Source organism: Enhydra lutris, unplaced genomic scaffold (genome assembly GCF_002288905.1).
Source record: "Enhydra lutris kenyoni isolate GAN:26980312 unplaced genomic scaffold, ASM228890v2 scaffoldscaffold28, whole genome shotgun sequence".
In the NCBI taxonomy this organism is placed as follows: Eukaryota; Metazoa; Chordata; class Mammalia; order Carnivora; family Mustelidae; genus Enhydra; species Enhydra lutris.
The window spans coordinates 24278248-24306096 of NW_019154112.1; the positions used below are offsets into that span (position 1 = coordinate 24278248).

At 42.6% G+C, this 27849-nt stretch overlaps 2 protein-coding genes across 4 annotated transcripts; one reads left to right on the top strand and one right to left on the bottom strand.

Annotated features, from left to right (window-relative positions):
* The first annotated feature begins 530 nt into the window (after positions 1–530).
* Positions 531–14311, top strand: LOC111152337 (glutathione S-transferase-like). The gene is made up of 6 exons (XM_022510837.1): positions 531–629; positions 5390–5441; positions 7693–7825; positions 10472–10613; positions 12505–12636; positions 13988–14311. The coding sequence occupies exons 1-6, from the start codon at positions 543–545 to the stop codon at positions 14156–14158; spliced, it is 717 nt and encodes a 238-aa protein (XP_022366545.1). The 5' UTR covers positions 531–542; the 3' UTR covers positions 14159–14311.
* A 1523-nt stretch (positions 14312–15834) lies between these two features.
* On the bottom strand, positions 15835–27493 carry LOC111152398 (transmembrane protein 14A). 3 transcript variants are annotated; one of them, XM_022510927.1, is made up of 5 exons: positions 27433–27493; positions 24033–24124; positions 19213–19314; positions 17621–17708; positions 15835–16123 (listed from the first exon to the last, which is right to left on the bottom strand). In XM_022510927.1, the coding sequence occupies exons 2-5, from the start codon at positions 24100–24102 to the stop codon at positions 16084–16086; spliced, it is 300 nt and encodes a 99-aa protein (XP_022366635.1). In that variant the 5' UTR covers positions 24103–24124; positions 27433–27493; the 3' UTR covers positions 15835–16083. The 3 variants fall into 3 exon arrangements, with proteins under 3 accessions (XP_022366635.1, XP_022366636.1, XP_022366634.1); XM_022510928.1 differs by having other exon boundaries at positions 24033–24121; positions 27433–27455; XM_022510926.1 differs by lacking the exon at positions 27433–27493 and adding an exon at positions 27021–27138.
* Positions 27494–27849: the final 356 nt, after the last annotated feature.

Here is a 27849-nt window from a genome sequence, read left to right on the forward strand (position 1 = left end):
TTAAATCCTAATGAGTCATCGAAAATCCTCTCGAATCCTGTCTCCAGGTTCCGGAGGACACCTGAATTAAAGTCCCAAGATTAATTTGGAAAGGGAAAAGCATCAGCCTCCCCTAATCTCACCCAGTTTTGCCAGTCTGGGCTGTGCTGGCAAGAGGAGGGAGGAGGATCTGTCTGGATAAAAAGGGAAAGGATTGGAAAGCTAGAAGGTCATCACATGCTACAGGAGGAAAAGCTGGTCAGAGTCTTCTTTTTGAATTCTTTCTATCTGGCTTCCTCACTTATCCTCTCTCTATATTTAAAAATGTATTGGTTATTCCATTCGGTGTTGAGAACTCCAATGTGTGACGATAAACTCCATTTGTGAGACGGAACACGGAACATGGGCAGCCTTGGGGATGAGGAACAGCTGTGATTTGGGGCACAAGTCCAAAGCACGACTTCGCACTGCTCTGTCCGGTTGCATTTCTCTCCCCTCGCTCGCTGTCTGTGAAGAAGAGTCTTCATCAGTCTTTCTCTGTCGGTTCGCAGGAAGCCGTAAGCATGGCGGGGAAACCCAAGCTTCACTACTTCAATGGCCAAGGCCGAATGGAGTCCATCCGGTGGCTCTTGGCTGCAGCAGGAATAGAGGTAAGACGCTGGATTTATTCGTATTATTTTCATCATGGGGTCGTTGAGCACTTCCTTGGGGAGCAGGTGTAGGAAACGCCTATGATTCCTGACCAAAAAGCCAATTTTGCCACCTGCCCTTTAGATACTAGGCTGTGAGTGAATGAGTTAGTTCTTTTAAGTACGCACTCACATATCGTGGAAACTGGTTGTGGGGACTGAGCGGACCCACGGTGAAGTAATCATGACTAATAAAGAAAGGAAGGGAGGGAGGAAGGAGACAAGGAAGGAAGGAAGGAAGGAAGGGACTCGTTCTAGCAAACAGCCTCTTTTCATTTCATCCTTGTCAGCCAAGTGTTGGATTTATTTAACTACATTTGTCTCATGAATATTGAGAAACAGGTAGTTTTCTTTAAATGCACAGAAGGGTCTCAGAGATACTGATGTAAGAACATATCATTCATTACCAAAAATATAACCATCCTATACTTTAATGAATTTTAAAAAGACTATTTTCAGGGTGCCTGGGTGGCTCAGTGGGTTAAAGCCTGTGCCTTCAGCTCAGGTCATGATCTCAGGATCCTGGGATCGAGCCCTGCGTCAGGCTCTCTGCTCAGCAGGGAGCCTGCTTCCCCCTCTCTCTGCCTGCCTCTCTGCCTACTTGTGATCTCTGTCTATGTGTTAAATAAATAAATAAAATCTTTTAAAAAAATTCTATTCTCAACGTACTTCAAAGCTGCTATTGAAGTTTATACTGACCTTTCAAAGATAAATATTTGTATCTGTATACACATTCACTGTGAATATAAAACAATTAGCCTCTTCTGTAACCCATGCAGAATTTTTTTTTTCTAGTCACTCCTAAGTGGTTTCTTAGACCCAAAGATGAAAGAACAGGGAGTTTTCTTCACACTCAGTGGTTTAACGTGCAAATAGCATGTAATCCCACTCACTTGGTACTTGTTAGGATGCTCTGTGTTCTGTTTGGGCCCTGACAGTAGACATAACATTCATTTGTTCACTAGGAGTGCAGATACCGTATATGAACGCAGCTTAGGACACAGTTTATTATTTAAATATTTTATGAAACATACCATTTTATGGTATCTGGTGGTACAGAGGAATGAAGACATTTTAGGAGAAGAGAACAGATGTTTTATACTAGAATCTGAAGAAAGCCATGAAGCTGCTTCCCAGGAAAACGCCCCATGTGCATATAATTGTAGGGACTCCAAGAAGCCACAAAATACACAACTGTATCCTAGGCCCCCAGGTTAAGAATTTCGGCTATAATAAAGCAGCAAATCCTTGTGAAAAGCTCATTATTACTTTTTTCAAAAATTATTTTGTTAGGAATTTTCTTAAACTTTAAATTAAAATTTTGAAAATATGTAAAGTATAAAGAATGTTATAATAAACAAACATGATGCCATTATGTGGAATGAGAAATTACTGTTATTTTGTCATATTTGCCTTCAGTCTTTTTTTTTTTTTAAAGATTTTTATTTATTTGACAGAGAGAGAGACAGGGAGAGAGGGATACACAAGCAGGGGGAGTTGGAGAGGGAGAAGCAGGCTTACCACCTATCAAGGAGCCTGATGTGGGGCTCCACTCCAGCACCCTGGGATCATGACCTGAGCCAAAGGCAGATGCTTAATGACTGAGCCACCCAGGTGCCCATTGCCTTCAGTCTTAAAAAAAAGGGGGGGGTAATATATTCATATACTCTTAACAGATAAAGCTAAAATTCGTTCATTCATTCTTTTTTTTTTTTTTAAGATTTTATTTATTCATTTGACAGACAGAGATCACAAGCAGGCAGAGAGGCAGGCAGAGAGAGAGGAAGGGAAGCAGGCTCCCCGCTGGGCAGAGAGCCCGATGCGGTGCTTGCTCCCAAGACCCCGAGATCATGACCTGAGCTGAAGGCAGAGGCTTTAACCCACTGAGCCACCCAGGCGCCCCCAGATAAAGCTAAAATTCAGTCCAGCCATCACACCCATGTCCACTTAAATAACCGCTATCCAGTTAGTCCAGCCTTTATATTTTTACATTTATGTGTGTCCTCACCAAACACTGACTTCTGTGCCTTTTGAAAGAATTTATGTGTTTCCCTTTGTGAATTCTATATTTTCCTCCTTGCACTCAATATTATGTCTTTGAGATCCATCCATACTGAGATGGATAAAAGAGAGAGGAATAAATGATGGCAGCGGGGAATAAGGGTCATTCCTTGATAATTATTTTATAAATCCCAATTTTTTTTTATAAATCCCAATTTTTATGTATTGTTGCATTAGCATTAGATCTGGATAAAATATTGCAAAGTACACAGGAGACAACGTGAACTCAAAACCCACCTATCAAAAACATTCTAATTTCTCCAGAGGGCGCACTATTTTTTAGTATATAATAATTTAAAAAAATTTTTGAACTTGTCATTTCTTCAAAACAATAAAAGGACAATTCTTTCTGAACCATATGAAGGTCCTTCCTGGATCTTCTGACTCCTCACAGTTTTTATATTCAGAGTTGATATTGTAGCTGGTCATAATTAGAAGAAAATTCTATAGTCAATATTGACCTTCCGTGCCTGATTTTTCCTTTTGATGTGAGTCATGGCAAATTTTCAAAAGTGAAATCCACATGCTCTCACATACACAACTTTGTTAAAATGGCCCTGCTTCATTTACTCTTAGAGCCCAGGGCCCCTCTTACAGTAAGCTTTCCAGCAAAAGCTATCGCTGAGGAAGACACACCCTTCAAAACAAAAACATTCAGGGGCGCCTGGGTGGCTCAGTGGGTTAAAGCCTCTGCCTTCAGCTCAGGTCATGATCCCAGGGTCCTGGGATTGAGCCCTCTGTCCAGCTCTCTGCTCCGCAGGGAGCCTACCTCCTCCCCTCTCTCTCTCTGCCTGCCTCTCTGCCTACTTGTGATCTCTCTCTGTCAAATAAATAAAATCTTTAAAAAACAAAACAAAACAAAACAAAATTCAGGTGGGAAACCTTTGCTGTGTGATCTGGTCAAACTCAGTCTAAACCTACCAGAAAATTCCCCGGATGGTATGTGGTCTGTGGAGCTTTGCTGTATCCCATGCTGGTCCATGGCCGCACCCAGATTATGAGTTCCTGGGTGCGGCCCTCTCCCCGGCCTTCTCTCAGGGATTGACCTGGTAACGCCTGGCTTGGAATTGGAGTTTGGGCTCCAAGTCCTGATCTTTTACAGCTTGGCCAAAGCAGATGGTAAAAGTTACCCTGGAGCACCTGACATGAGGTATTCGAGGAGAAATTGAAACCATAAAGTTATACTCCCCCCCCCATCACACTATATGAAAGTCGTAAGTAATATTCAAATTTAGGAAAAATGCTTTTTGGGAAGGTTTTATACCCTTGTTATCCCTATCTGTATTCTCATATTTGCTGTCAACTTTGGGGTGACTTTTTCCTATAAAAATTATCGAAATACAAATTACACAGTTAGCAAAATGATGCTATCTTTAAAATGTAGTGGGTTTGGAGGGAAGGGATTCTAGCCCTGGTTCTTCCACCTTTTAGCTGAGGGACTTTAGGGAAGTCACTTAACCTCTCTGGGCTTCATAAGCATCATGTGAAGGCTTGGAAAAGAAGAGCACCAAGAGTTATAGTTAATGCTGGTCTTCAAGGTTTAGGAATGAGGGTGATCTGCTATCTTGGTTTAATTTTAAATATCCAGGAACACCACCAGGGAACCACATTATCAATATCTTTTCTTAATATTTTTTCATCATTCCAAATTATACATGTAAAATTTAAAAATTATTTTTGTGACAATAGGGGTAGAATAGAATCTTTGGGGGAAAAAACTGTTTTCCAAGTACATGTTGGGTTTTCCATCTCTAATAATGATGACAGAAAGAATACAGAAAACTCATTTCATTTAAATTTTCTATTAAAATTATACTGTACAAAATGCACATGTCCAATCTATGGATGTGTTTTAAAGATAGATTTTAAAGTATCCAGAAGTTAACTGGTAATAATTTAACAAAACAGACATCTAAGACAAGATGTTGAAAGCAACAAGATACAAACTACACCTCGATTTTTGTTTCCTTAATGCCACAAAGTGTCTTTTGAGTTTACTCAGTACTATTGTTCCATTGCCACCACGTAGTTCCTGAGATTTGAGGCAATTTTATTTTTCTGTGTCTAAGCCTCTTGGGTTTAAAAAGAGAATATAGAATAGAATGATCAAACTAACACTTGCTTGTTCTCGAACCCTGGAAATGAGGGACAACAAACACCACCCAAGGGAAAGTTCTGAGGCAAACAGTAACAACGTTCAATATTGAGCCAAAGGTGAGAGTTAGTCTTCCTTAGATAGGATCTCTTTTAGCCATCATGACAACATCATGCGTAGGCAGTAGCTTCATTTTCACACATTAGGAAACTGAAATTAGAAGAGAGTAACTTATCTGAGCCAATGAAGGGGAGTAGTAGCCTGCTTTCAGATTGTGATCTGGGAAGTCTACCTGAAAGGCTCCGGCCACACAACAGGTGGTATCAGTATTACTCAGTCACCTGAATTCAGTAAACCCTTCACTTTGGTTTTATATAAAAACATCCTTAGGTCCATCGAACCCGGAAAAGGCCAGTATGCATTCAATAATTACTTGAAACATTGGTTTCCTTGGTGGTTAGACCTTTTACTTCTACTCAACTCTTTTTCCATGATATCAAAAGTAAGAATAACAATAAAAATGATAGTAGCAACATATTCTTATATTCTTTCTTTCGTTCTTTAGTTTGAAGAAGAACTTTTTGAAACACGTGAAGAATTTGAGAGATTAATCCAAGGTGAGGGAAAAAAAGGCTTGCATGTTAGCTACATTTGACCAAGGATGAGATCTCTGAGAGGCATGTGCGCACCCACACACACACACACACACACTCTAAGAGTGGAGAAAATTAGGCAGACAATATCTACGATATCTGTCAGGAAGGCAGCACTTGGGTCTTGAAACAAGCAAATGGGTGTTCACAGCAGGAGGAGCCCTGCCCCCAAGCTAAATTGTAATAATTTCAGCACCATCTCCTTGTTTCCTTAGCCCTAGGGATGATACTTTCTGCAGCTGTCACCATCATGATACTGTACTGTCCCTTTGTTGCCTCTCAGGTCTCCAGGACCTAGTCATCTTCTTTGTAACTCGGTATGCTTCAAGTAACTTCTGCCTCCCCCTGGGTCCTGGCTGATGTAATTTGGGGGCAGGAAGTGTCCTGATAGTGAAACCTGGAGGCAATTGCAGAAAAACCAGAATGTTCTTGCCATGGATTCAGTCCAGAGAACTGGCTCAACTTAAGGAAAAGTGGGAAAAGTGCTATCTTTACTGTTGCCTTTCTGAGGAAGCGTCAGACAGACTCAGACGGACGGAGGGAGGGAAGGATGGGGCAGAGAGTGGAATTCTTTTAAATTAAACCACTGCCCTTTTAAGTTGCCATTGTTGTGTAATGCAAGGATTCCCTGGAAGACTGAACAAGAAAGACAAAACAAAGAGCTGTCTCTCTGATGGGAGGCCGCTGGGACTCAGGTTCATGTAGGAGAGTTGGCATGGAACAACATGAGAAAAGTACATGGAGGGAAATGTCAAGGAGTGCTTTGAATTCCAGGTTGAGGTTAAATGTTATTGTCTTCTAAGTGAAGAGGAGTAATGGAAAGGCTTAAGCCGGTGTTATGACTCCAGGAAAACAAGCAGGCAGTGCATGTGGGAGAGATAAGAAGGGCCCATCTGCTCAGCATCACTCGTCATCTGGAAATGCAAATCAAAACCACAATGAGGGGTCACCTCACACCTGTCAGAATGGCTAAAACCAGTACCACGAGAAAAGACAAGTGTTGGTGAGGATGTGGAGAAAAAGGAACCCTCGTGCACTGTTGGAGGGAATGCAAGCTCCTGCAGCCACTATGGAAAACAGACTGGAGGTTCCTCAAAAAGTTAAAAATAGAGCTACCCTCTGATCGAGGAATCCCACTCTTTGGGTATTGACCCAAAGAATATGAAAACAGTAATCCGAAGAGATATATGCACTCTATGTTTATCGCAGCACTATTTGCAATAGCCAAATGATGGCAGCGGTCCAAGTGTCCACCAGTAGATGAATAGATAAAGAAGATGTGGTATCTGTATACCACGGAATATAACTCAGCGAAAAAAGGAATGAAATCTTGTCATTTGCAACGACATGGACCGACCTAGAGGGTACAATGCTAAGCAAAACAAGCCAGCCAGAGAAAGACAAATATGATATGACTTCACTCGTACGTGGAATTCAAGAAACAAGACCAATGAACAATGAAAACAAGAGACAAGCCAAAAAACAAAAACAAAAACCAAGCACAAAAAAAACCCCACCAGACTCTTAACTATAGAGAACAAACTGGGAGGAGGGTGGGGGATGGGTGAAATAGGTGAAGGGGGTTAAAGAGCGCACTCACCTTGGTGAGCGTGGAGGAATGCACAGAATTGGTGAATCCTTATATTGTATGCCTGGAACTAATAGAACACCGTATGTTAACTGTCCTGGAATTAAAATTAAAAAGCTTAATTAAAAAAAAAAAAGGGACATGGGAGCACTGGGTGTAGGGCATAAACAATGAATTTTGGAACACACACACACACAATTAAATTAAATTAAATTAAATTAAATTAAATTTAATTTAATTTAATTTAATTAAAAAAAAAAGAGGGCCCTGTGAGGGTTGAGTTAACAGCTAGGACATTATTAACAATGGTTTGGAGGGAAAGAGAGTCTCACCAGCAGGGTGGCCACAGGAATGGAGAATAAGTGATGAGAAAGGGACATTCTTGGCTAGAGAGAAAGCTTCTCTGCACTTTGTTGTATCTCCCAGAGGACTCAGCCATAAGTCTTGCCCTCCGCATGTCTTTCTGTGAATAAATGCATAAATATTTCTCCTTTTGGAGAAGTCTCTAATATATTTTAATCCTATTCAATTACGTAGTCCCATCTGTAGCACCTTAAGAGTTAAAGAAGACTCCGTTGCTTCCATCAGGGACAGTAAAGAGCCCAACTTTCCTTTGTACCTTTAAAGGTGGAACCCTGATGTATGAACAAGTGCCCATGGTCCAAATGGATGGAATGAATTTGGTAGAAACCAGAGCTATCCTACGATACCTAGCTGCAAAATACAACTTGTACGGAAGGAACCTACAGGAACAAGCCTGGTAACAACAACTACTTCTTACTTAAAACGAAATTTAAAAAAAAAAAAAAAGGAAATTCTAACCTTTAGTCATGTTAGCAATCCTATGTAGCTCTTGATGGAATGAAAATTCTTTTCTTGTTTTTTAATATCTTATTATGGAAAACTCTAACACATCAAAGGAGAGATAATGGTGAAATAAACTGTATGAACACATTTACTTTAAACAATTATCGATTTATGGCCAATTACCCAGTTTATTTCATTTTCTGATTCTGTATTGAGAACAAAGCAAGGACAAAAACCAGTGAAGGAAGTCTGCCTCTTCCTGTTGCAATCTTTGTTTCTCTCCACTAGGTGGGAGTAAAGCACAGGGTAAATCACAAGAACAAACTCAAAATTTGGAGTGGGAAGTTGGGAAACTGATTCAGGAAGTAGCCTTTGGAAACCACCTCCTTAGTCTCTGGTTCACCAGATAGCCCCCCTGCCCCCGCCGGCCCCCCAGTGTCCCACACATTCTTAATTTTCACATGTACACACTTGTCCCTTTGCAATGGGCAGACCTGTCTACAAACCAGCAAACAGTCTTGTCTTAACTGAATTTTAAAACAGCAACACTCAATTACAAATTATTGCACAGAATTAGAAAACTATTAGTTGGTAAACAACAAATAGTCCATTTTTACCAAAGGGGGTGTGTTTTAAATAAATTTCTCATGGTTTTAAAGAATATATATATATCTTCAGAAACAACTTTAAAATGCTTAAAGCAGTAAAATTTTTGAAATAGATCTTGTATTTTTAAATTTTAACATAAGCTTTCTCTTGCTTTCTAACCGAATCTAATTGCCAAATTTCTGCTGATTGCATCCCAGCAGTGTAGTTTAACCCATTCTTCTGTCTCTGTGTTTCCTGTCATTTGGTCGTTAGATATAGAGGTCTTATCAGACTCAAGTTCTAGTGGTTTTTGCAGCACTATTTCATAGGTATTGGTGCATTCCCCAATCAGGAAGCAAAAAATGTCTGCTTGTCCTTTCTTTATGATAGTAACAGCCATTGGTGTTCAGTGCTATCATTCCTTCTGCATTTATTATCTGGGATACTTCTACAAAGAAAAACTTTCCTTCATCTACCATCTGGTTATCTGGAATACAATTTCCTCTAGGAAAGACATGGTAGACTTTTGTTTACCAGTTTTCCAGATGAGTTGGTTCATCTGTGTCCTACCAATTAATTGTTATTGTTCTAGTGTCACTATGGGCTCTTCATTTTATGTATCTTTGATGCGTTTCAATTCACTTCAGTTGTTACTCTTATTTATGCTCAAATTGTCCTACCCCTGGCCAGTGGGAGCGAAGTGGCTCCTGGAATGTTTGACCTTTAGTGGTCTCTGATACTCCTTATTACCTCTTGGATAACCCAGATTAACCCGCTACATCTCTTTCCTTTTCTTTTTTTAAAAATTTAATTATTTGACAGAGGGAGAGAGAGATCACAAGTAGGCAGAGAGGCAGGGGGAAGCAAGCTCCCTGATGAGCAGAGAGCCCGATGTGGGGCCCGATCCCAGGACCCTGAGATCATGACCTGAGCTATTTGCTGCAGATACCACATCTGAGGGTTCTGTGAGCTAACAGGAATCAGCTGGATGGCACCCTTTCAGGGTCTCTCAGGCAGTTCTTCTCTCAGATGTCTGGTGCCTAGGTTGGGAGAGCTGGAACAAATGGGCCTGGCAGGGTATGTCTCTTCCTCCACATGACTTGACCAGCTTGAGCTTCTTCGATGAGGTGGCTGACTTCCCTCAGAGTGAAATTTTGGAGACTGCCAGGTGGAAGCTTAAGGCGTCTTATGACCTAGTCTTGGAAGTCTCAGAAATTACTTCCCCACATTCTGTTGGTCAAGCATGTCCCCGAGGCCCATTCAGATTCAAAGAGAGAATGAGACTTATTCTCAATGGCAGAAGTAGCAAAGAATTTCAGGCCATTTCAAGATACTCATTGCTATTCTAGGTTAAAGTTAAAAGAACTATGGATCCAAAAGATTAGGAGACTCACTTTGGACCAGGGCAGTGGTTTCCCAGTGCCCAGACCAGTAGTCTTTTCACTATGCCACGGTACCTTGTCTAACATGAAATCTATTTTTTGATTCATTCTGGCACAGAGATGTGAGTGGTGACAAGGGGGAACTTGTCCTGTCAGTCCTGTGCCTTCTTGAATTGTTCTACTAAGTTTGAGAACCTTCAATCCAGACAGAGAAGTTGTTGGCAGCATAGAGGTCCCTGGTGATCTATTCCTCAACATTTATAGACAGGGGTCATTTCACTGTTATTATAACTTTAAAATAGTCAAATATGATTTTTGCCTCATTTATGACTTTAGGATTATTTTAATACTTTGTGTGTGTTTTAATTAGCACTTACATCACACAGTTGATATTCACACTCACATAATTGCTCCCACACTTTAGTCCTATTATTTTTCTATTTCTCAAATTGATCTTAAGATCTCAGAGGAAGAGCAGGCAGGCAGAAATACTTGATTTTAACTCATGGGTCACTGAGATACCAGCCACGAGGCAGGAGGCACTCCAGCATTCGTTAACTTGTTTCTTTGGCTACTGAAATGATGGTTCCTTTATCTGCAACTCTTTTGAATTATGGACCCTTCTCTAGGATTGACACGTATGTAGAGGGCTTGAGGGACCTGAGCGACATGATTATGTTCTTTCCACTCTCCCTGCCTGGAGAAAAGGAGATGAATCTTGAATACATCCTTGAAAAAGCCACTACAAGATTCTTCCCTGTCTATGAGAAGGTAAGTGACAAACTTCTGTCTTGCCCTGTGACTTGGATCAAGGGGGAGAAAAAGCAATAAACTCTGAGTAGAGAACTTCAATAACCTCAAAGTAAAGAACTTCAGTGGATGAAAGATCCCAAAAACACTTTGTGAAAGCAAAACTTTTCCCTCCATTGCAGTTACAAAACAAGTCTGCCCTCCTTCCTCGCACCCCGGTCTTCTACATTTTGTTCTTTTTCTAAAGGATTTCATGAATAACTTCAGCAAAATTTGTGGTTCTAGTGCTGACAGAATTTCAGTTGCTTGATTTAATTCTGGAGTAAAAACCGGGTCTTATCAAGATGATTCTACGGGGGAAAAAAAAAAAACCCACACTAATTAGAGAGGGAGAGTGAGGGGAAAGGATGGATATTATTTATAAAATACACTTCATAGTACCAAGGCTCAGGGGACTTTATAAGGCTTATCAGAATTCTACACAATACTGAAAATGTTAAGAAAACAATTTTTCCCCAAATAGTACTACTCTTCACTGTCTCTGCATTTTCTTTGAAGATTTTATTTATTTATTTGACAAACAGAGATCACAAGTAGGCAGAGAGGCAGGCAGAGAGAGAGGAGGAAGCAGGCTCCCCGCTGAGCAGAGAGCCCGACTCGGGGCTTGATCCCAGGACCCTGGGATCATGACCTGAGCCGAAGGCAGAGGCTTAACCCACTGAGCCACCCAGGCGCCACTTAAGCGATTTTTATCTTGTAGTTTTACCAGTATCGACAATGGAATGAATGTTTAACATCACTATTCCCAATGGCTTAAGTTTTTGTTGTGAGATACTATGAAGTACAGAGAGTTCTCTTGTGGCTAAAAACAGTTATCATCATCATCGTCATCATCACCACAACAGAGCTAATCACCTGATGGTTCACTTCTGCTAAGTGCTTACTCTGTGCTAAGCACCGTGCCATACATTTTGCATGCATGACTCCGTGTCATCTTTTAACTCCAGGAAAGATGTGTCAATGTTATCCCCATTTTGCAGACGAAGCAAGGTTTGCCTGATGGCACACAACTCACCACACTGGGGCCTCTACTCAGGTCTCTCTACCTCCTCATCCCACGTCCAAGTGCCACAAAGTCACAGAGTTTGAGGGCTAGACAATACCGTAGTGACCTTCTACTCCAATCTTTTACATTCAATTGATTGTGACTCAAGGCGACCTCTAACTCAGAGCCCTATTAGAAGAAAATCTGCTTACAGAAATGAGGCGTGGGTCCCTGTGAGCAGGATGTTCTCCCACAAAAAGCAGCACCCTACTAAGAATCCTGACCTCAGATGGTGTGAGTAGAGAATCATCACCCCAGACCTGGGAGGACCATCAATCCTGGCTGTGGGGGTAAAATTATTCTATAAAGTTTCATAGAATAGGTACAGGGGATGTAATGAAAAGAAGACATAGGTGTGTGGAATTAGGCTGTTTCTGGGGTTCAGAAAACTCAGGAGGATTCAGGCTGTCCCACATCTTTTTTTTTTTTTTTTTTTTTAAAGATTTTATTTATTTGTCAGAGAGAGGGCACAAGCAGGGAGAGCGGCAGGCAGAGGGAGGAGCAGGCTCCCCGCCGAACAAGGAGCCCGATGAGGGACCTGATCCCAGGACCCTGGGACCATGACCTGAGCAGAAAGCAGGCGCTTCACCGCCTGAGCCACCCAAGTGCCCTTATCCCACCTCTTTTGATGAACAAGCTGAAGCCCTCAGAGATGGGATTCATATGTGCTCACACAGCTAGCCAGCGGCCAAGATTAGGAGCCAGGTCTCTAAACGTCCAGAAGACTTTCTGCCAAATCACCCTGACTTTAAGTCATCTGCTAGGTGTGCTCCTAAATCCTCTACCTTCTTCTCGACTATCCTGTAGTCACTCAGAGACCATGGGCAAGATTTCCTCGTGGGTGATCGGCTGAGCTGGGCTGATATACAGCTCCTAGAGGTCATCTTAATGGCGGAAGAGTGCAAAGCCAGTGTCCTAGCAGGCTTCCCTCTGCTACAGGTAGTGCTACCCAAATAACTCCCAAGAACTGCAGGAAGGGTGAATTTGTATCATTCACTTATCCCTTCATTCAGTCATTCATTATGACTGAAGAACCCACTAACTGCTTTATGCCAAGACCTGCCCGACAGATACAAAGATGCCCTCAAGGAACACACCTAGTGGGTGAGACAAGCACATACATGATAACCTTGATATAAGGTAGCAAGTTTAAAAGTAAAGTGGAATAGGAAAGCTGATGAGGGCCATCTGGGCCAGCATGGGGATCTGAGGCTGACTTCTGACAGGCTTTCAGTCTCGAAGGTTTTGCCCTGATGTAGCAGAACCTTGATAAGATGACAGAAAACATTTAGGATATTACCATCCTAACACAGTCACTATTTAACAATAACCATAACCATCAACTACACTCTTATGTGGCGGGCGTTGTAACAAGCACTAAAGGCACAGTATCTCACTGATGTTATTCCATTCTCAAAATGGATAGGAAACAAGACTCCAGGAGGTGCAATAACTTTGCCTCAAGCGATACGGTCAGCAGATGATGGGACCCGGACGCTACCCTCGGCCCGATCCCAGGGCTGTGTTGATGGATTCCTTTCTAACCTTTTAAAAATATGCTTCTTTAAAATAGTTGTTGCCCAAGTTGGGGTAATTCTGCAGCCACAATTTCCCACTTTACCTTATGCTGTAAGCATGCTTTGGTATTTTTATGTAGTCTGCCTCATTTGGATACAACATGGTCTACTATTGTTTAAAAATTTCATGATTATATAAAATTCTATGTGCTGTGTTCAGAATAACCTTATTTTAAATGCTGAAAATCATAAACAGTTGAAATATTCAGTACTTGAAAAGGGTCTACATAAATGAAGACACATCCATTGGGTAGAATTTTATGCAACCACCTAAAGGTGTATTTTCCAAGATTACAGAATGACATGGAAAAATCCTCATGACATAAGGACTTCTATTTATTAGTTATACATTAGGATACTCTGGAATATTTACGTTTATGAATAATGTTACAACAGCACCTTCATGGGTATACATTTTTCCACATTTAAGATGGTATCGTTAGGATGCAGTCTGAAAAATGGGGTCACGTGATTACAGTCTATGAACATTTTTGTGGTTCTTGAGAAATATTGCTAACTTGGTTTGTTATGAGGGTAGCATTGCTTCACAAAGCCACACGATGAATGAAAACTCCATTTTATCCCCTGCTCCTACCAGCTATAAGGAATATAATTTTTACACACTTTCTGTCACATGCAAAAATATGCATCATTTATATTTTGTCTGTTTTGCCATATTCTCTTCTCATGGATAGCATACTTCTGCATTTTAGGAATTCAAGGCCAGAATCAGCTACATTCCCACAATTCACAAATTTCTGCAGCCTGGAAGCCAAAGAAAGCCTCCGCTAGATGAAGTTTCCACTGAGACCGTGAAGAACATCTTTAAATTTGAACGTGGCATGTTTCTCAAAAACATGGGCACTATAGTAGCTGAGTATTAGCAAGCAAAGAGTTCTCAAAAACTCGTAAATGTTTCACTTTGCTTTCACAGCAGTGCCTAGAGTGATACCATCAGGCCACTTTAATAAAGTAATAAGCAAAAGCAAATAAACTACCAAATACTTTGCAAACCGGACAACTCTTTTCCATAAATCAATAGAACACCAATAAATCGGAATCATCCAAATAAAGATTCTTCTGCATTCTACTTTTTGCAAAAGAGTAAAATCGTAAGTAAGTCAATAGATCTCAAGGGCTTCTTTAAAAAACAAAACACCCCACAAATACAAATACTGTCACTCACTTCCACATCCTTTTGGAAAAAGTCCAGAACAGGGCATAGCTTCAAGCTAGTTTCTTACTTTTTTTTTTTTTTAGATTTTATTTAATTTTTTTTTAAAGATTTTATTTATTAGCAGGAGAGAGAAAGAGAGAGAGAAAAGACATGAGTTGGGGTGAGAGGCAGAAGCAGAAGGAGAAGCAGGCTCCCTGCTGAGCAGCCCCTGTGGGACTCTATCCCAGGACCCTGAGATCATGACCTGAGCCAAAGGCAGAGGCTTAACCCACTGAGCCACCCAGGCACCCCTAGTTTCTAACTTTCAATCACTAGAGTATTTTACAGATATGGCATATATTTTTATAATCAATTTCACATTTAGTTTCTACTTTTATACTTTTTTCAAACTATAATCATAGTCTGGGGTTTCTATTTGGTTAAACTGGTAGGTTCTTTCTTTCTTCCTTCCTTCCCTTAATTGAATTACGTATCACTGGAAGCCTAATGCTATCCTTGAAAGTGCGCTGGGAAAGGGAACTGAACACAATAGTACCAGTTGGGGCTCCACCCACCACTTCATATAAAGAATGGGTTTGTAATCTGACACCGTGGGGTAGAGGCAACGGGATCAACATGGCAGCTTTTTAGAGCTTTAAGGGATCTCATCAAACCGTTTACTCCCAATTCCTCCTTAAGGATGAGAAACTGAGACCCAGAAAGAATAAAGGACCTTCCAAAGAACCTATAACCAGTCAGTGGGAGAACTGGGCTCGAAGTCAGGTCTCTTGACGTTTAGTCTGGGGCCTAAAAGTAAATGCCGTGGACAGTGTCCTAACTCTACCTAAAAATGAAGTGGTGATTTGTGACAAAATGGACAAAATCATTTTTGTTTCAGAATTCTTACTGTTCCAGCAAGGGAGGATACCTGCTGTGGAGGAAGAGCTCCCAGTCTCTTTCTTGAATAATCGAACATCTAAATGTTGAACATGATTCGAGTATAGAGAGAGGACACTAAAATGAGAGAAACAGGTTTAAAACAGAATGCATTTTATTTGAATACTGAATAGATTGTTAGTACGTAGACAGCGCTGAGAATAGAGGTTTTTTTAAAGGGGAAAATAAAACTGGCAGCAATAAAATTAAAATGCAAGAACTATAATTTCTAATATAACACAAAGGACAAGCAGTTACATCAGCATCTTTTGTGAAGGTCACTTTTGGCATTCCATTATCTGGGAACTTACAGTTTCATTTAAACTTCAGAAAGGTTACAACTATTTAGATACTTGGTTTCTTTCATAAAGTTTGCCTCATGTAAAATAAACTTCAGAAAGGAGTATTTGGAATTGTTAAAAAAAAAAAAAACCAAACCCTTACATATATAAAAGTAGACATGGTAACTGAAAGCATGTATAACGATTTATTGAATATCTTTAACGAGACCATTATCTGACAAGTAGAAAACAGTTGAGTTTTCAGTTTAAAAAAAAATCCCTCAAACTGGTGTTCATTTTGGAGCGTTTCTGTTGTTTGTAATGTAAAATAAGACACGTAATATTCCACCTTGAAGTTTATCTTTTAAATCCAAAGTGTATGCTCTGCCCGTTACAGTAGAATCATATGAATTTAGTCTTCAGTTTCTCTGGATTCTCAGAGCAGCAGTAAGATAAGTCTCAAAATCATCATGAGGCTGGATTAAAATAAAAGGCAAAGAGCGGGTCATGCTTATGTGGCATAAGACAGAGGTTCATATATTCACCTAACCCGTACTGTTACTAAACTTTGGCTTCCAAGATGCTCGCTTCTCCTGGAGCAGGGGTGATCTCCGTAATTATCCCTGTACTGGAACTTCCCAGACTGGTTAAAAATGCTGATTGACTGAGCAAAATCAGAACTCATGATTCTGAAAATCCGAGGTGAACCTTTATAAGAGAAAGGTCTGGAGAGGAACACAAACCTTTCATAAGCTAGTAAGGGCAAGTGGCTTAAAAATAAGAAGCAAGGAACAGTTCTGGGGTGTTATTATTATAATCTCAGCTACTTTCCACGGCCTGAGGTCTTGTTCTTCTTGACCCATAAAACCTACCTCTGATTCCTTCTATCACCAAGATCATTTTTAGAACACAGCCATAACTGGAAAACAGTCCTTGGTAGTCACAGTCCTCCCTGACCCTCATGCCCCCTCCCACCAAGTCATAAACGTAATACACAGCCACATGAGAAAATTCTAAAGGAAAGTAGAATGGAGAAATTTACTCATTGCATTATCAACCAGTGATAAACACTATTAAAGTTTGAAGCATCTCTTTCCTATCTTGGTTTTTTATACACAAACTTCTGAGATCACACTCAGATTTGGTTATTTGCTTTTATCTCCCACTATATCATTAAGATGTTCTAATGTCACTAAATGGTTTTTGAAAATGTGTCATGTAATTGCTGTTCAATATTTCATTAAGTGGACAAAAGCCTTATTGAAACGTTTCCTTACTGATGAGTTTTTAGGTTGTTTCTAATATTTCAGTTTATCATGTGTTCCATTAGAAATAAAGTTGCAATAAACATCAGCCTTTCTATACATTTCATTATTTCTTTGGAATACATTCCAAAAAGTAAAAATGTGTAGCAAAGGAAGTAAACAACATTAAGGCTTTCAACATATAAAGGCTGCCTCCAGGAAGAATTAAAAATGTCACTATAAATTTGTACGTGGTAATATGTTTAATCTCATGGATAGAATTACTGGGATCAAATTAAGAGAAATCGGAGGCTCCCTCTTTATTTTTTTAAAAAATATTAACTGTCCTCCCTTGAAAACTCAAAGAAGTGTAGCAGGCTATCACTTTGTCCAATGCTCTAAGAGAGACTGAGTATCAGATTTAAATGAATACATTTACTGTTTCAGATGAGTAAATCTTGAGGAAAAAAGGCTGAATTCAGTTCTTTATTCTAAAAAATATGAGTACGTGCAGTCAGATACTATAGCAACACTCCATGTATTCCACAAAAATATTCCTGGGGACATCGATACCAAAGATGGACCGCAGGCATGATACTTTAAGGTTTTATAGTCATGCTTACTCTAACAAAAATCACGTTGACCTTTTCAAGTTAAAATGGACTCTTGCCAAAAAGTCCACATTAAATGATGGCAGAAGAAGAAGTACAGAAAAATAGTGTTTCTTACCTTAAACCTGCAACCAGCCCAGCTGGCATGATTTTCTTAGATCTCTTATACCTCACACCCATTATGGTGGCCAGGAAGAAAGCTGTAACTAAAAACCCAACCAATGCATGAACCAGAGTTTCAAACACATTATCAATGCTTGCTCATGAAAAAAAAAAAAAAAAGAGCAAGAGAGAGAGAGAGACATTGTTTCAGCTTTCTAATATAACAGCTATTATGTATAAGTATTAAATTGCTATCTTCTTAAAAAGATAAAATGCTCTCTTAAAAGACTTTATAAACTAGCTTATCAAAAAGGTTTCTGAGTAAGCAACATGTTAAAATCCACTCCTGAAATATCTTCAGAAGAAAAAAATCTTTGTCTAACTTAAATTTCTGTTTGTAGAAACTCCTGGAAGGCTAGGACTGTGTCTTCTTCAGCTTTCCTCACAAACTCTGGGGAGTTTGACTGGACCCACAGGAGACAGCCAATAAATGCTCATTTAAGTGAAAGTAAAGAAAATAATCAGAGTCTTTTAAGTAAGACCTGATGAGTAAAAAAATACTAGGAAAAAAGGCTGATTGATTGTAATTTGCAGTACTGCATTTTGGGAAATGGATGCCTGGAGGCTAAGTAAGAACAGTCTGGGCAATAATATTACACTCAGAAGCATCCCGCCAGCCTTTGAGGAGCTGACCCAGTATGGAGAGAGAATGTTTTATGGAAGAGATGCGGATGGCGATGTCGCAATTTCAGAACAGCTTTCAAGGAAAAATCACTTGCTGATATAAAGAACAAAATGACAGACAATAAACACACGTGAACTACTTAAATGCATGTGAATAAAAAGCCCAAATATCCACATCTTGCTGATATGTTTCTTCTTTTGACACAATTTCATTATTAAAAACTATCCCTAGCTCCTATTTCAAACTAGTCAAGGGAAAAAAATACAACACTAAGTCTCTTTCTCTCCCTTGAAGACCGAACTGATATAATTTGTCTTTATTTGTCCTGTCTTCCATACCACCAGGGCACTCTGAATAATAATCTAATTAAATGGAAACAATTCCCAAACCTTCACGGGATCTCAAGCTAGACTACAGAGAGCCAAGCATCCTGGGCCTACACAAACAGGTTTCCATTTTTACTGTGGACATTCCCCTGCTAAGCCCGATAAGGGAAGAAGCTAAAAAAAAAAGGTCAGCCTTGGTTTTCTAGATCGAGTCCTAGGGTAAAACAGGATCTAAAAGCTGCTTGTGAATTAAATAAAATAACGCGAGGCTGTCTTGTTTGGTATTTTAATACCAACACAAAAACTATGCTAATAGGCACTTAAGGGTATTAGCAGAAAATCTGGACATAATTCCTTAATTTTATTTTTCTAGTAATAAGTTTCATAGAAACATGCTTCTGTGTCTGAAGGCCTGGGAGCAATATCCTTGTTTTTGAGTGGGTCAGTCTAGAAAGGAACAAGAATTATGTTCAGTCTCCACACACGCTTATCTACTTACCACATGACTGCACGTTTTCCAGTATACCTAGTACAGAGTATCAAAAAAGTCACTCCCAAGGTTCGACCCTTTATAACTGGAAAAAATGTCTTACTTACACAATGACAGTTTGACATCTCGCTTGTCATTGGAGACACGGTAGGCTCCATAGCCAGCCAAAAATCCAACAAAAAGACCAGCGATCAAAGATGGAACACCACCTGGGGGGAATAAAAAGGGCTCAGAGAGAAAATCCCCAAATGAAAGGAATTCCTTCCTTTCTTTCAAGAATGATACATGCACCTTCAAATGCGTATCTAAGTGGGCACTATAACTAGACAAAGCCAAATTACATATCTGCCTCTTCATGGACAGTTTCTAATATGACTGGTCCCTGCTGAACCCCGAATGCATGGCAATGCCAGGGTTAGATATGGCTTGAGTGAATATGAAAGCCTGCCTGGTGGTAGCGGTTCTGACCTTGATTGCATGACCCTAGACAATCGGTTGACTTCTTTACACCTGTCTCTGTCCTTTTCTTCCCCCCTCTTCTCCTTGCCTCCCTCTTTTTACTCAGGCTGTGATAATAATAGGATGCAATGGTATTCTAGCTCATAGAGGTAGAAAGAGAAGTCCCATGCAAAGCAAGCGATGGTTCTGTCCTGAATAATTAACAAAGCTTCCAGCCTCGGGATGTCAGGACTCAGGGATGAATGGGGACTGTACTGAGAAATGGGAAGAGCCAGTAGCCTCCCACCCAGTGCTCTCCTGCCCTCAGTCCATTCGTCCACTGCCCCAGGGGTCGGTGACCAACACCAAGCACTTCCGGCCCACCGGCAATGGGCCTCATGCCAGGGACACTGTGCACAAGAAAGACAGACAGACAGACAGACACACACACACACACACACACACACACACACACACGCACACACACACACACACAGTCGGTGCTTCATGGAGCTCACTCTATTTAGAATCTATCAGATTGGAATCCCTCAGGGTAGGGCCAAGGCATCCCTATGTTTTAAATATCTATAGGAAATTCAGATGGTAACCAGGGTTAAAAACCATTGCAGCAATGTGCGCGCACACACACAGCAGCATTCTGAATGAGAAGACACACAAGCTGGGTTCTAGTCCTAATTCTTCCATTTGTTGCCCGAAGGACTTTGGCTAAGGCACTTAGTCTCTGAGTTTTGTCAGTTGCAAAACAGTGTTAGTAATCCCATCCACGTCAAATACACAAAGGCTTAGAATGTTACAGTTGGAGAGAACGTTAAATTCCTCGTTGTTCCTCCCTCCCCCCAAATCTATTCTGCAAACACGGCAACACGGTCTTCTAAAATCATACGTCCAGACTGGTCACTCCGCTAGTTAAAAACTGTCCGTGCTTCCTACTGCACTTAGAGAAAAACCCAAGTCCACTCGATTACAGGAGCCTTGGCCTTCGATCAGGTCCCTGAAGTCTTTATTCTTCATGGCTTCTAGACATGCTGTTCCCTGCCTGGACTGCTCTTCCCTGCCCTGTCCGCCTGGCCAACTGCAGCGCACCTGTCTCTGTAAGGGTCAGCTCCTAGAGACATCTTCTCTGACACACCACTCTGAATGAGGGGCCCCATCAGAGCCTCCCACGATTCGCCATCCTGTATTTGCGCACCTGTCCACGTATTTAAGGTCAGCCCTCCGACTTGCTTGCAAGCACCATCTCTTTTTGCTCACTGCTGTCTTCCAGGGCCTGACCCAGTGCTGGGCACTTATCAGCACTTGATAAACGCTGACAAAATGCAGGCCCGGGCACTCCCTGTTAAATGGGTCATGTTTAGCAGAAGATGGCAGATTAGAAAACAGCCAAGGGGATTGAAGCATTTTCTGGAACGCATGACTAGGTCACCTTAATTAAGGTGTCTTCTCACTCAGGGACCTCGGACTCTTTTCTGTACACCCTGATGAGTTCTGCAATGCTGGGACCCTCCCCACCTGACAGATGTGCAGGCAGGGGAAGCAGCTGCACCCCAAGTCTTGCCAAGGTCAGACAGCAAACAGTGAGGATGGGCAGGCTCTACGTTGTAAGAAGGCTATGGCTCGTGGAAGGGAGCCAGATCCTGCAAAAAAGCTCAGTCTATAGTGGGGCTACCAAAAAAGAAAAAAGAAGTGCCAAGCTGTGCCCCGAAACCCCTCCTTCAAGTGCCAACCTGGCTGGGCCAGTGTCAAGGAGTTTCAACGGGGTTTTCAAAGGAGTTGGGAGGTGCACAGGAGGGCCTCTCTCCCTCAGAGCAAGACACCTGCTCTCCTGTTCCCCTCTTCCTCTCCGGAGGGGCTGCTGTGCCCTGACCTTGAACTAGAGTAGAAGGTAGGTAGCCAGGTTCAGCCCTGGTACAGGAGAAGGCCAAGAGAGCTTTCTGCCCATCTTGGGCTTTGGGCACTGGCTACTTGGCTCAGAAGAAGCCTCAAAATCATAGTGTCTACTTGGGTACGCACTTTTCTGGGGACCTGTGTGGGAGAGGGGTGAACTTAGAACTTGGTGCCGCTGTGCCGCCTCTCTTCCCTTTGCTCCCAGCAAGAGAAGAAATCTCTCAGCCCCTCACTCTGACCCAGCTATGTCCGGCGCTTAGTCTTGGTCTTGTACAGGATTCAGATATACTTGTCCTCTTACCAAACACCATCCTGACATCACATCTTCAACCTACTCAACACTGTTCTCAGTAACTGTCCCGTGAAGGGTCTCTGGGCCGAACTCTAGGGGATTCATGTCTAGGGAAGTTTTAAGTAAAAACAGAAAGAACTGATTCACTTTATACAAAAGCTCTAAGACACTGGGGCCACAAGCAGCTAAGAATATAGAATACAAAACCAGAAAAAGGTATTTTGCCTCACTGGCCCACAGACTCTCCCCCTGGCGGGGAGTAGCAGCAGAAACAAGAATATCAAGACCTTCTTCCAGCCAGGCACTATGTGAAATGTGTTACATGCATTATCTTATTTAATCCTAACTGATCAACATACAAATGAGGAATTGGAGCCCAGAAATTAAAACAACTCACATGAGTACCCGAGCTAGTAAGGAGTAATGTAACGAGCAGAATTTAGGAAAGCCTGATGCTGTGGCTTGTGCTCTTAACCCACATTACACGGAAGTGGGCTTCTTTGCGAACACATGCCCCCAGGGGCTTCCAGGATCACATAGTTGGGGGCTCCTGTAGGAGGCCAAGGGACCATATTGTGCAGCTGAGCCATCATATATTTTGGTACCATCAAAATATATGATGGCACCAAAATATATGATGGCACGATGGTGCCTTCCATTGAATACATATGCTACACCCATTGAGAAAGAACATAAGAGCAACAAACAAAAGTCCAAGTGAATTAGAGGTTCTCAGGAATCTTAGAAAATACTCTGTTTTAACCATAAGAGACTCTTAATCTCACAAAACAAACTGAGGGTTGTGGGGGAAGGTGGGGGGGATTTATGGACATCTGGGAAGGTATGTGCTATGGTGAGTGCTGTGAAGTATGTAAACCTGGCGATTCACAGACCTGTACCCCTGGGGCTAATAATACATTATATGCTTATAAAAATAAAAAATTATAAAAAAAAAGTAAAAGAAGTAAACATTGTAGAATGAAAAAAAATACTCTGTTTTAAAATGCCACCCCTCAGTCCCTACAGAGACCTGTGTTTCTGGCCTTGGACTTCTTAGCAATCGCTAAATAAGGGGTCCCTCTAATACCTATGTAGACCTGGCTTTTTCACTCAAGTTGCAGCCTACCAATGTCACAAATAGAACCTTTCATTTTTTTGCATGAAAACTTATCAACTGTTTTTTTTTTCTCCCCTCTTTTGGATATAGATGAAGAGACAATCTCTGAGAAGATATCTAAGTATTTAACAAATTTTCCTTTGCAAAACACAGTATCAACATAATTCAGTTTTTGATACTAGGAGTATGTAAACAAACAAAAATCCTCATTTGATAATAGGCGAGTAGCCCTGAGGAGGTTAAGTCAATTAATTACACAGTTGATAATGACAGGTGAAGAGAGACCCAGACAGCTGGGTTGGGTTGCTCTGTCATACCCAGCCCCCTACCCTCTACAACTCCCTTCCATGCAAGACATGCTGGTCCTCAGTTACTCTAGGACCTCTTCAGCTTCCTGTCTTATTTACAAACCCTCAGATGATCTTTTTTTTTTTTTTACATTTTTTTAAAATTAAATTTATTTATTTTTTTCAGATGATCTTCCAAGTGTTCCAAGACTCATTGTTTATACACCACACCCAATGCTCCATGCAATAAGTTCCCTCCATAATACCCACCACCAGAATCACCCAACCCCCCCACCCCTCTCCTCTCCAAAACCTTCAGCTTGTTTCTCAGAGTCCACAGTCTCTCATGGTTCTTCTTCCCCTCCAATTTCCCCCAACTCACTTCTCCTCTCTTTCTCCCATGTCCTCCATGTTATTCCTTATACTCCATAAATAAGTAAAACCATACAATAATTGACTCTCTCTCTCTGCTTGACTTATCTCACTCAGCATAATCTCCTCCAGTCCCGTCCATGTTGATACAAAAGTTGGGTATTCATCCTTTCTGATGGAGGCATCATACTCCATTGTATATATGGACCATATCTTCTTTATCCATTCGTCTGTTGAAGGGCATCTGGGCTCTTTCCACAACTTAGTGATTGTGGCCATTGCTGCTATGAACACTGGGGTACAGATGGCCCTTCTGTTCACTACATCTGTATCTTTGGGGGTAAATACCCAGCAGTGCAATTGCAGAGTCATAGGGTAGCTCTATTTTTAATTTTTTAAGGAATCTCCACACTGTTTTCCAAAGTGGCTGCACCAACTTGAAACCCTCAGATGATCTTAGCACAACCACCAATCCCCTACCAAGGCCCTTGGATGAAAAACACAGTTAAGGCTTACCTCTCCGCTTATATCCCAAGATGCTTCCAAACGTCACAAGGGCCGCATAACCAAAACCGATCAGGTCCATTGGCAAGGTTGCAATTCTACTACTGGATGAAGGGACAAGTTTTACAACATAAAAAGAACTGGGGGGAGCATAGGTAATACAAAAATGGTATGTATTCCACGGAATTACAGAGATTAATTTCAAGCTCAGCCAGAAACATGCATGCTTAATCAATGGCAAATCACTGACGAATATAATGAAGCTCCTGGCATAAAATCATGTGAGTGATGAGAATATCCTATGTGTCTCATAGCAGCAGTTGAAACATAGACCTAGGGGTGAGAAGTTCCATGAAAATCCTACCCAGGAATCCGTAAGATGCAGGAGAAAGTGTGCTGGCTACAGGCTGGAGACATGGGTACCGGTCAGTGGCAGGCTGTTGGGCCTTGACTCATGCCCCATCCCTGACACTGACTCCCCCCTAAAGTGAGGGGAGTAGATGAGATGAACCCTAAAGTTCCTTGCAGCTTTCTAATTCTTTTAATTTCTGATTCCCAGTGCCACTTCTATATCTATATGCAGATAAAACTCATGTCTTTCAGATCTGTAAAGTTCTAGATCAGTCACCTCCATTGGTCTCACAGCTTCAAGCTGTGATCACACTGCATGCCTTCCATCTTCAGCCCTGTCAACTTCTCATGGTCCGTCTGACCTACTGTTGTTCCCAAAGACTTAATCGAATTCCACAGTGTATGCTGGGCTCCAAGCCTGCTGCCACTGCCTGCTAGCTACGTAACATTGTGCGTGGTCCCTAATCTCTCTGCAACTCAGTCTCTCCATCTGTAAAATACGGATAATGATAAAGTTGCCTCACAGGGTTGTGGTGATTAAATGAGGTAATACTGAAGAGCGCTTACAACAGGGCCTGCATGTACTGGGCACTCATCAAATACTAGCTGCTTGAATAATGATTGTTCTTCTCTTTTACCCTATACCCATTTTTAAGCTTGACATGTGTGAGGCCATAACTGTGCCAGCTTGCTGAGAAAACAACAGAGATGGAGTGAATTTATGACTCAGGCACTCAGTGAATCAAACCATAATGTTACAGCTTATGCTCAACTCCACTTAACAACTATTTATTGAATGTCTTCTTTTTTAGGAAAATATTTTATTTAATTCTTTGACACAGAGAGAGAGCACAAGCGGGGGAGTGGCAGGGAGAAGCAGGCTGCCTGCTCAGCAGGAAGCCCGATGTGGGGCTTGATCCCAGGATCCCGGGATCATGACCTGAACAGAAGGCAGATGCTTAACCAACGAAGCCACCCAGGTGCCCCTGCACGTCTTCTTTGTGCAAGGCAGCAGGAAGGCATGGAAAGTCCTTGGACTTGGCTTTGGCCTTTTAATATAGCACAGCAGAGGAGAAAGATGTGTGGATGAGCCCTATGAGGAGATGCACAGGCACCATATCAAGAAGTGGAGTCTACGGTGACTTGTGAACCTAAGGGAGGATTCCTAGAGCAGACAGGGTCCCGGCTGGGATCTTGGGGAGAGGAGGAGTAAGCCGAGCGAAGAGGGTGGCCGGGAAGGATGTGTTTTAGGCAGCAGGGAGAACGTGTGCAAAAGCCTACTGGCATGAGAAAGCATGGCCTGTTCTCAAAATGGACAGGCGAGCAGGGCAGCTGTGAAGATACGGGCCTGGGGAAAAAGACAGGGCCAGGACACTTCTGAGTGCTGTAAAGGGAGGATGGGTTCTGTCTCAAGGGTAGTAGGGAGGACCGAAGGGAGTCTCTCCACCAGATTTAATTCCAGCCAGTGCTTCCTTGCAGTGGTAGCGGGAGATGGGACAAAGTGAAGCAGGAAGCTGAGCTAAGCCAGAGCCGGTGGTGGCCTGGCCTGGAGCAACGGCAAGGAGGGTGGGTCAGCTCTGAGAGACGTTTAGGAAACAGAATCAATAAGCCTGGATGTGGGGAGTTCAGGGGAGGGATGAGTCAGAGATGACTCACGTCTAGGTCTCTGGATTGGCGCACCAGGAAGAAGAGGTGGGAGGCGGGGGGCATTGATGCTCCTCCCGGAGATAGGGAGCACTGGACCAGCAGGCATGTGGTAGCAGGCGGAGGGAGGAATCCAGGAATGGTGGGACCTACCTGAGACCTAGTCTAAGATGCCTGACACACAGTGAGGAAAACACCTCTACACACAGATCGGAAGCTTATGAGATCACTCATCATCAGGTAGTAATTTGGGAACCTAATTTTCTCCTTAAGCTGGCCACCTGATGTAAGAGGCTGATTCTTCTTTGTCCTCTGAGCTCCCAGTCTTCTTCTGACCCTCTCCTGGGGCCTCACCCCTTCTACCTGGCATCGAGTTACTTACATTGAGCTCCCATCCCTACCTCCCATCCCTGCCATGCTCCTCCGGGGCTAAGCTCAAATTCAGCTCACCTTTGTCCTCCCCACATCACCAAGCTCACGGCCATGCACAAGGCAGAGTGTGCAGAAATACTTGTTGAATGAACCAAAGGAACAACTTTTGCCTGAAGGAAGACATTCTGTAACTGGTCAACCCTCAGTATAGTTCTACTGCCAGGCAACAGTCTGTTCCCTTAATCTCCTTACTGAGCTGAGTATTCTAAGGAGGCAAAATACATACACCTATTCCCAATCCTTGCAAGAAGTTTCTGAATACAGAGAGAAATTGCAGACAAAAAGCAAACATCCCTCTTGCTCCATGTCCATGGCAGGACCACATGACCAGAACCACACAGGGAAGTGATGGAAGTAGGCGCTGATGGGCGCCTTGCTTCACAGGCTCTCACTGAAAACACTACCTCAGTGCTTGGAGAGGCCAGAAAGCGTCTCGGGTGCAATGCAGCAAAAGTGATTTACTGCACCGCGTATGAAACCAGGTGACAGGGCCCTGCCTTGCCCCGAGCCCTCCAAAATTTGGGGGACCCACTAAGAGATTTTCCGTAAGCTACTGTATAATAAACTACCTACCTTTGTACTCCTTGAGGGCTCGAAAGACCATTTTCGAATGAAGTCTGGGTGGTACTAGCAAGGTTAAACTGCCAAGCGTTTTTGCCATGGTCAGAGAACCCCATCCCTTCCCCGCCTCTCCCCAGTTCCAGGAAGGTCGGAAGGAGGACAGGGGGGAGATTCAGGGCCGCGGAAGGAAGACATTCCGGGAATTCCCAGGAGACGGAGAGAAGCGATGCTTGGAAGAAGCAGCCCCCATCTCCTGCAAAATCCTCCCCAGGTCATTAGCATCTTTGCTCAGATCTGTGCCTTTACAAGAAAATTCAGGAGAGGAAGTTCTCGACTGCGTGGTTTACAGCTCACCTGCAGCCCCGAGCCCTCCCCGCGGCTTAAAAGAGAAAAATCGGGAGCCAGCCTAGGGCTAGCCTCGTACCTGGTGTCCGGAAGCGGTCCCCGCTGCCAGCACCTCCTGATTCTGCGCGCTACCTCCCCGCCCTGGCAGAGCCTGCTGGTTCGGGGCGGTGCCGGTCCCGCGGTGCGCATGCGCCAAGGCTTGCCCGTTCCTCCGCCCGGCGTGCCCGGCACAGGCTGCGGACCCCGAGGCCATTCGGTTCCTCCGCCGCTCGCTCTTTCTGCCCGGCTTTCCGCTCTGGCTCTACAGCCGTGCTGGGGTCTGCTGCCTCCTGCCGGATCCGGCGGGACTGGGAAGCCCCCGCAGAGAATAGGTCTGGGTGTAGCCAGGATCCCAGAAGGCGGAGTTTTAACCTTGAGGTTCGTCCACCACTCAGAGGACAGCAATCAGGCCTTTTAGATTCTCGCCAGCGACTGTCCCCATTTTCAGTGCGGGGAG

Coding starts and splice junctions, on each gene's coding strand:
- LOC111152337 (XM_022510837.1), top strand. CDS start 543: ATGGCGGGGAAACCCAAGCTTCACTACTTCAATGGCCAAGGCCGAATG. Junction 630..5,389: donor TGGCTGCAGCAGGAATAGAG/GTAAGACGCTGG, acceptor TTCGTTCTTTAG/TTTGAAGAAGAACTTTTTGA. Junction 5,442..7,692: donor ATTTGAGAGATTAATCCAAG/GTGAGGGAAAAA, acceptor GTACCTTTAAAG/GTGGAACCCTGATGTATGAA.
- LOC111152398 (XM_022510926.1), bottom strand. CDS start 27,124: ATGGGGTTCTCTGACCATGGCAAAAACGCTTGGCAGTTTAACCTTGCT. Junction 24,125..27,020: donor AGCCCTCAAGGAGTACAAAG/GTAGGTAGTTTA, acceptor CCCTTCATCCAG/TAGTAGAATTGCAACCTTGC. Junction 19,315..24,032: donor CTTGGGATATAAGCGGAGAG/GTAAGCCTTAAC, acceptor TATTCCCCCCAG/GTGGTGTTCCATCTTTGATC.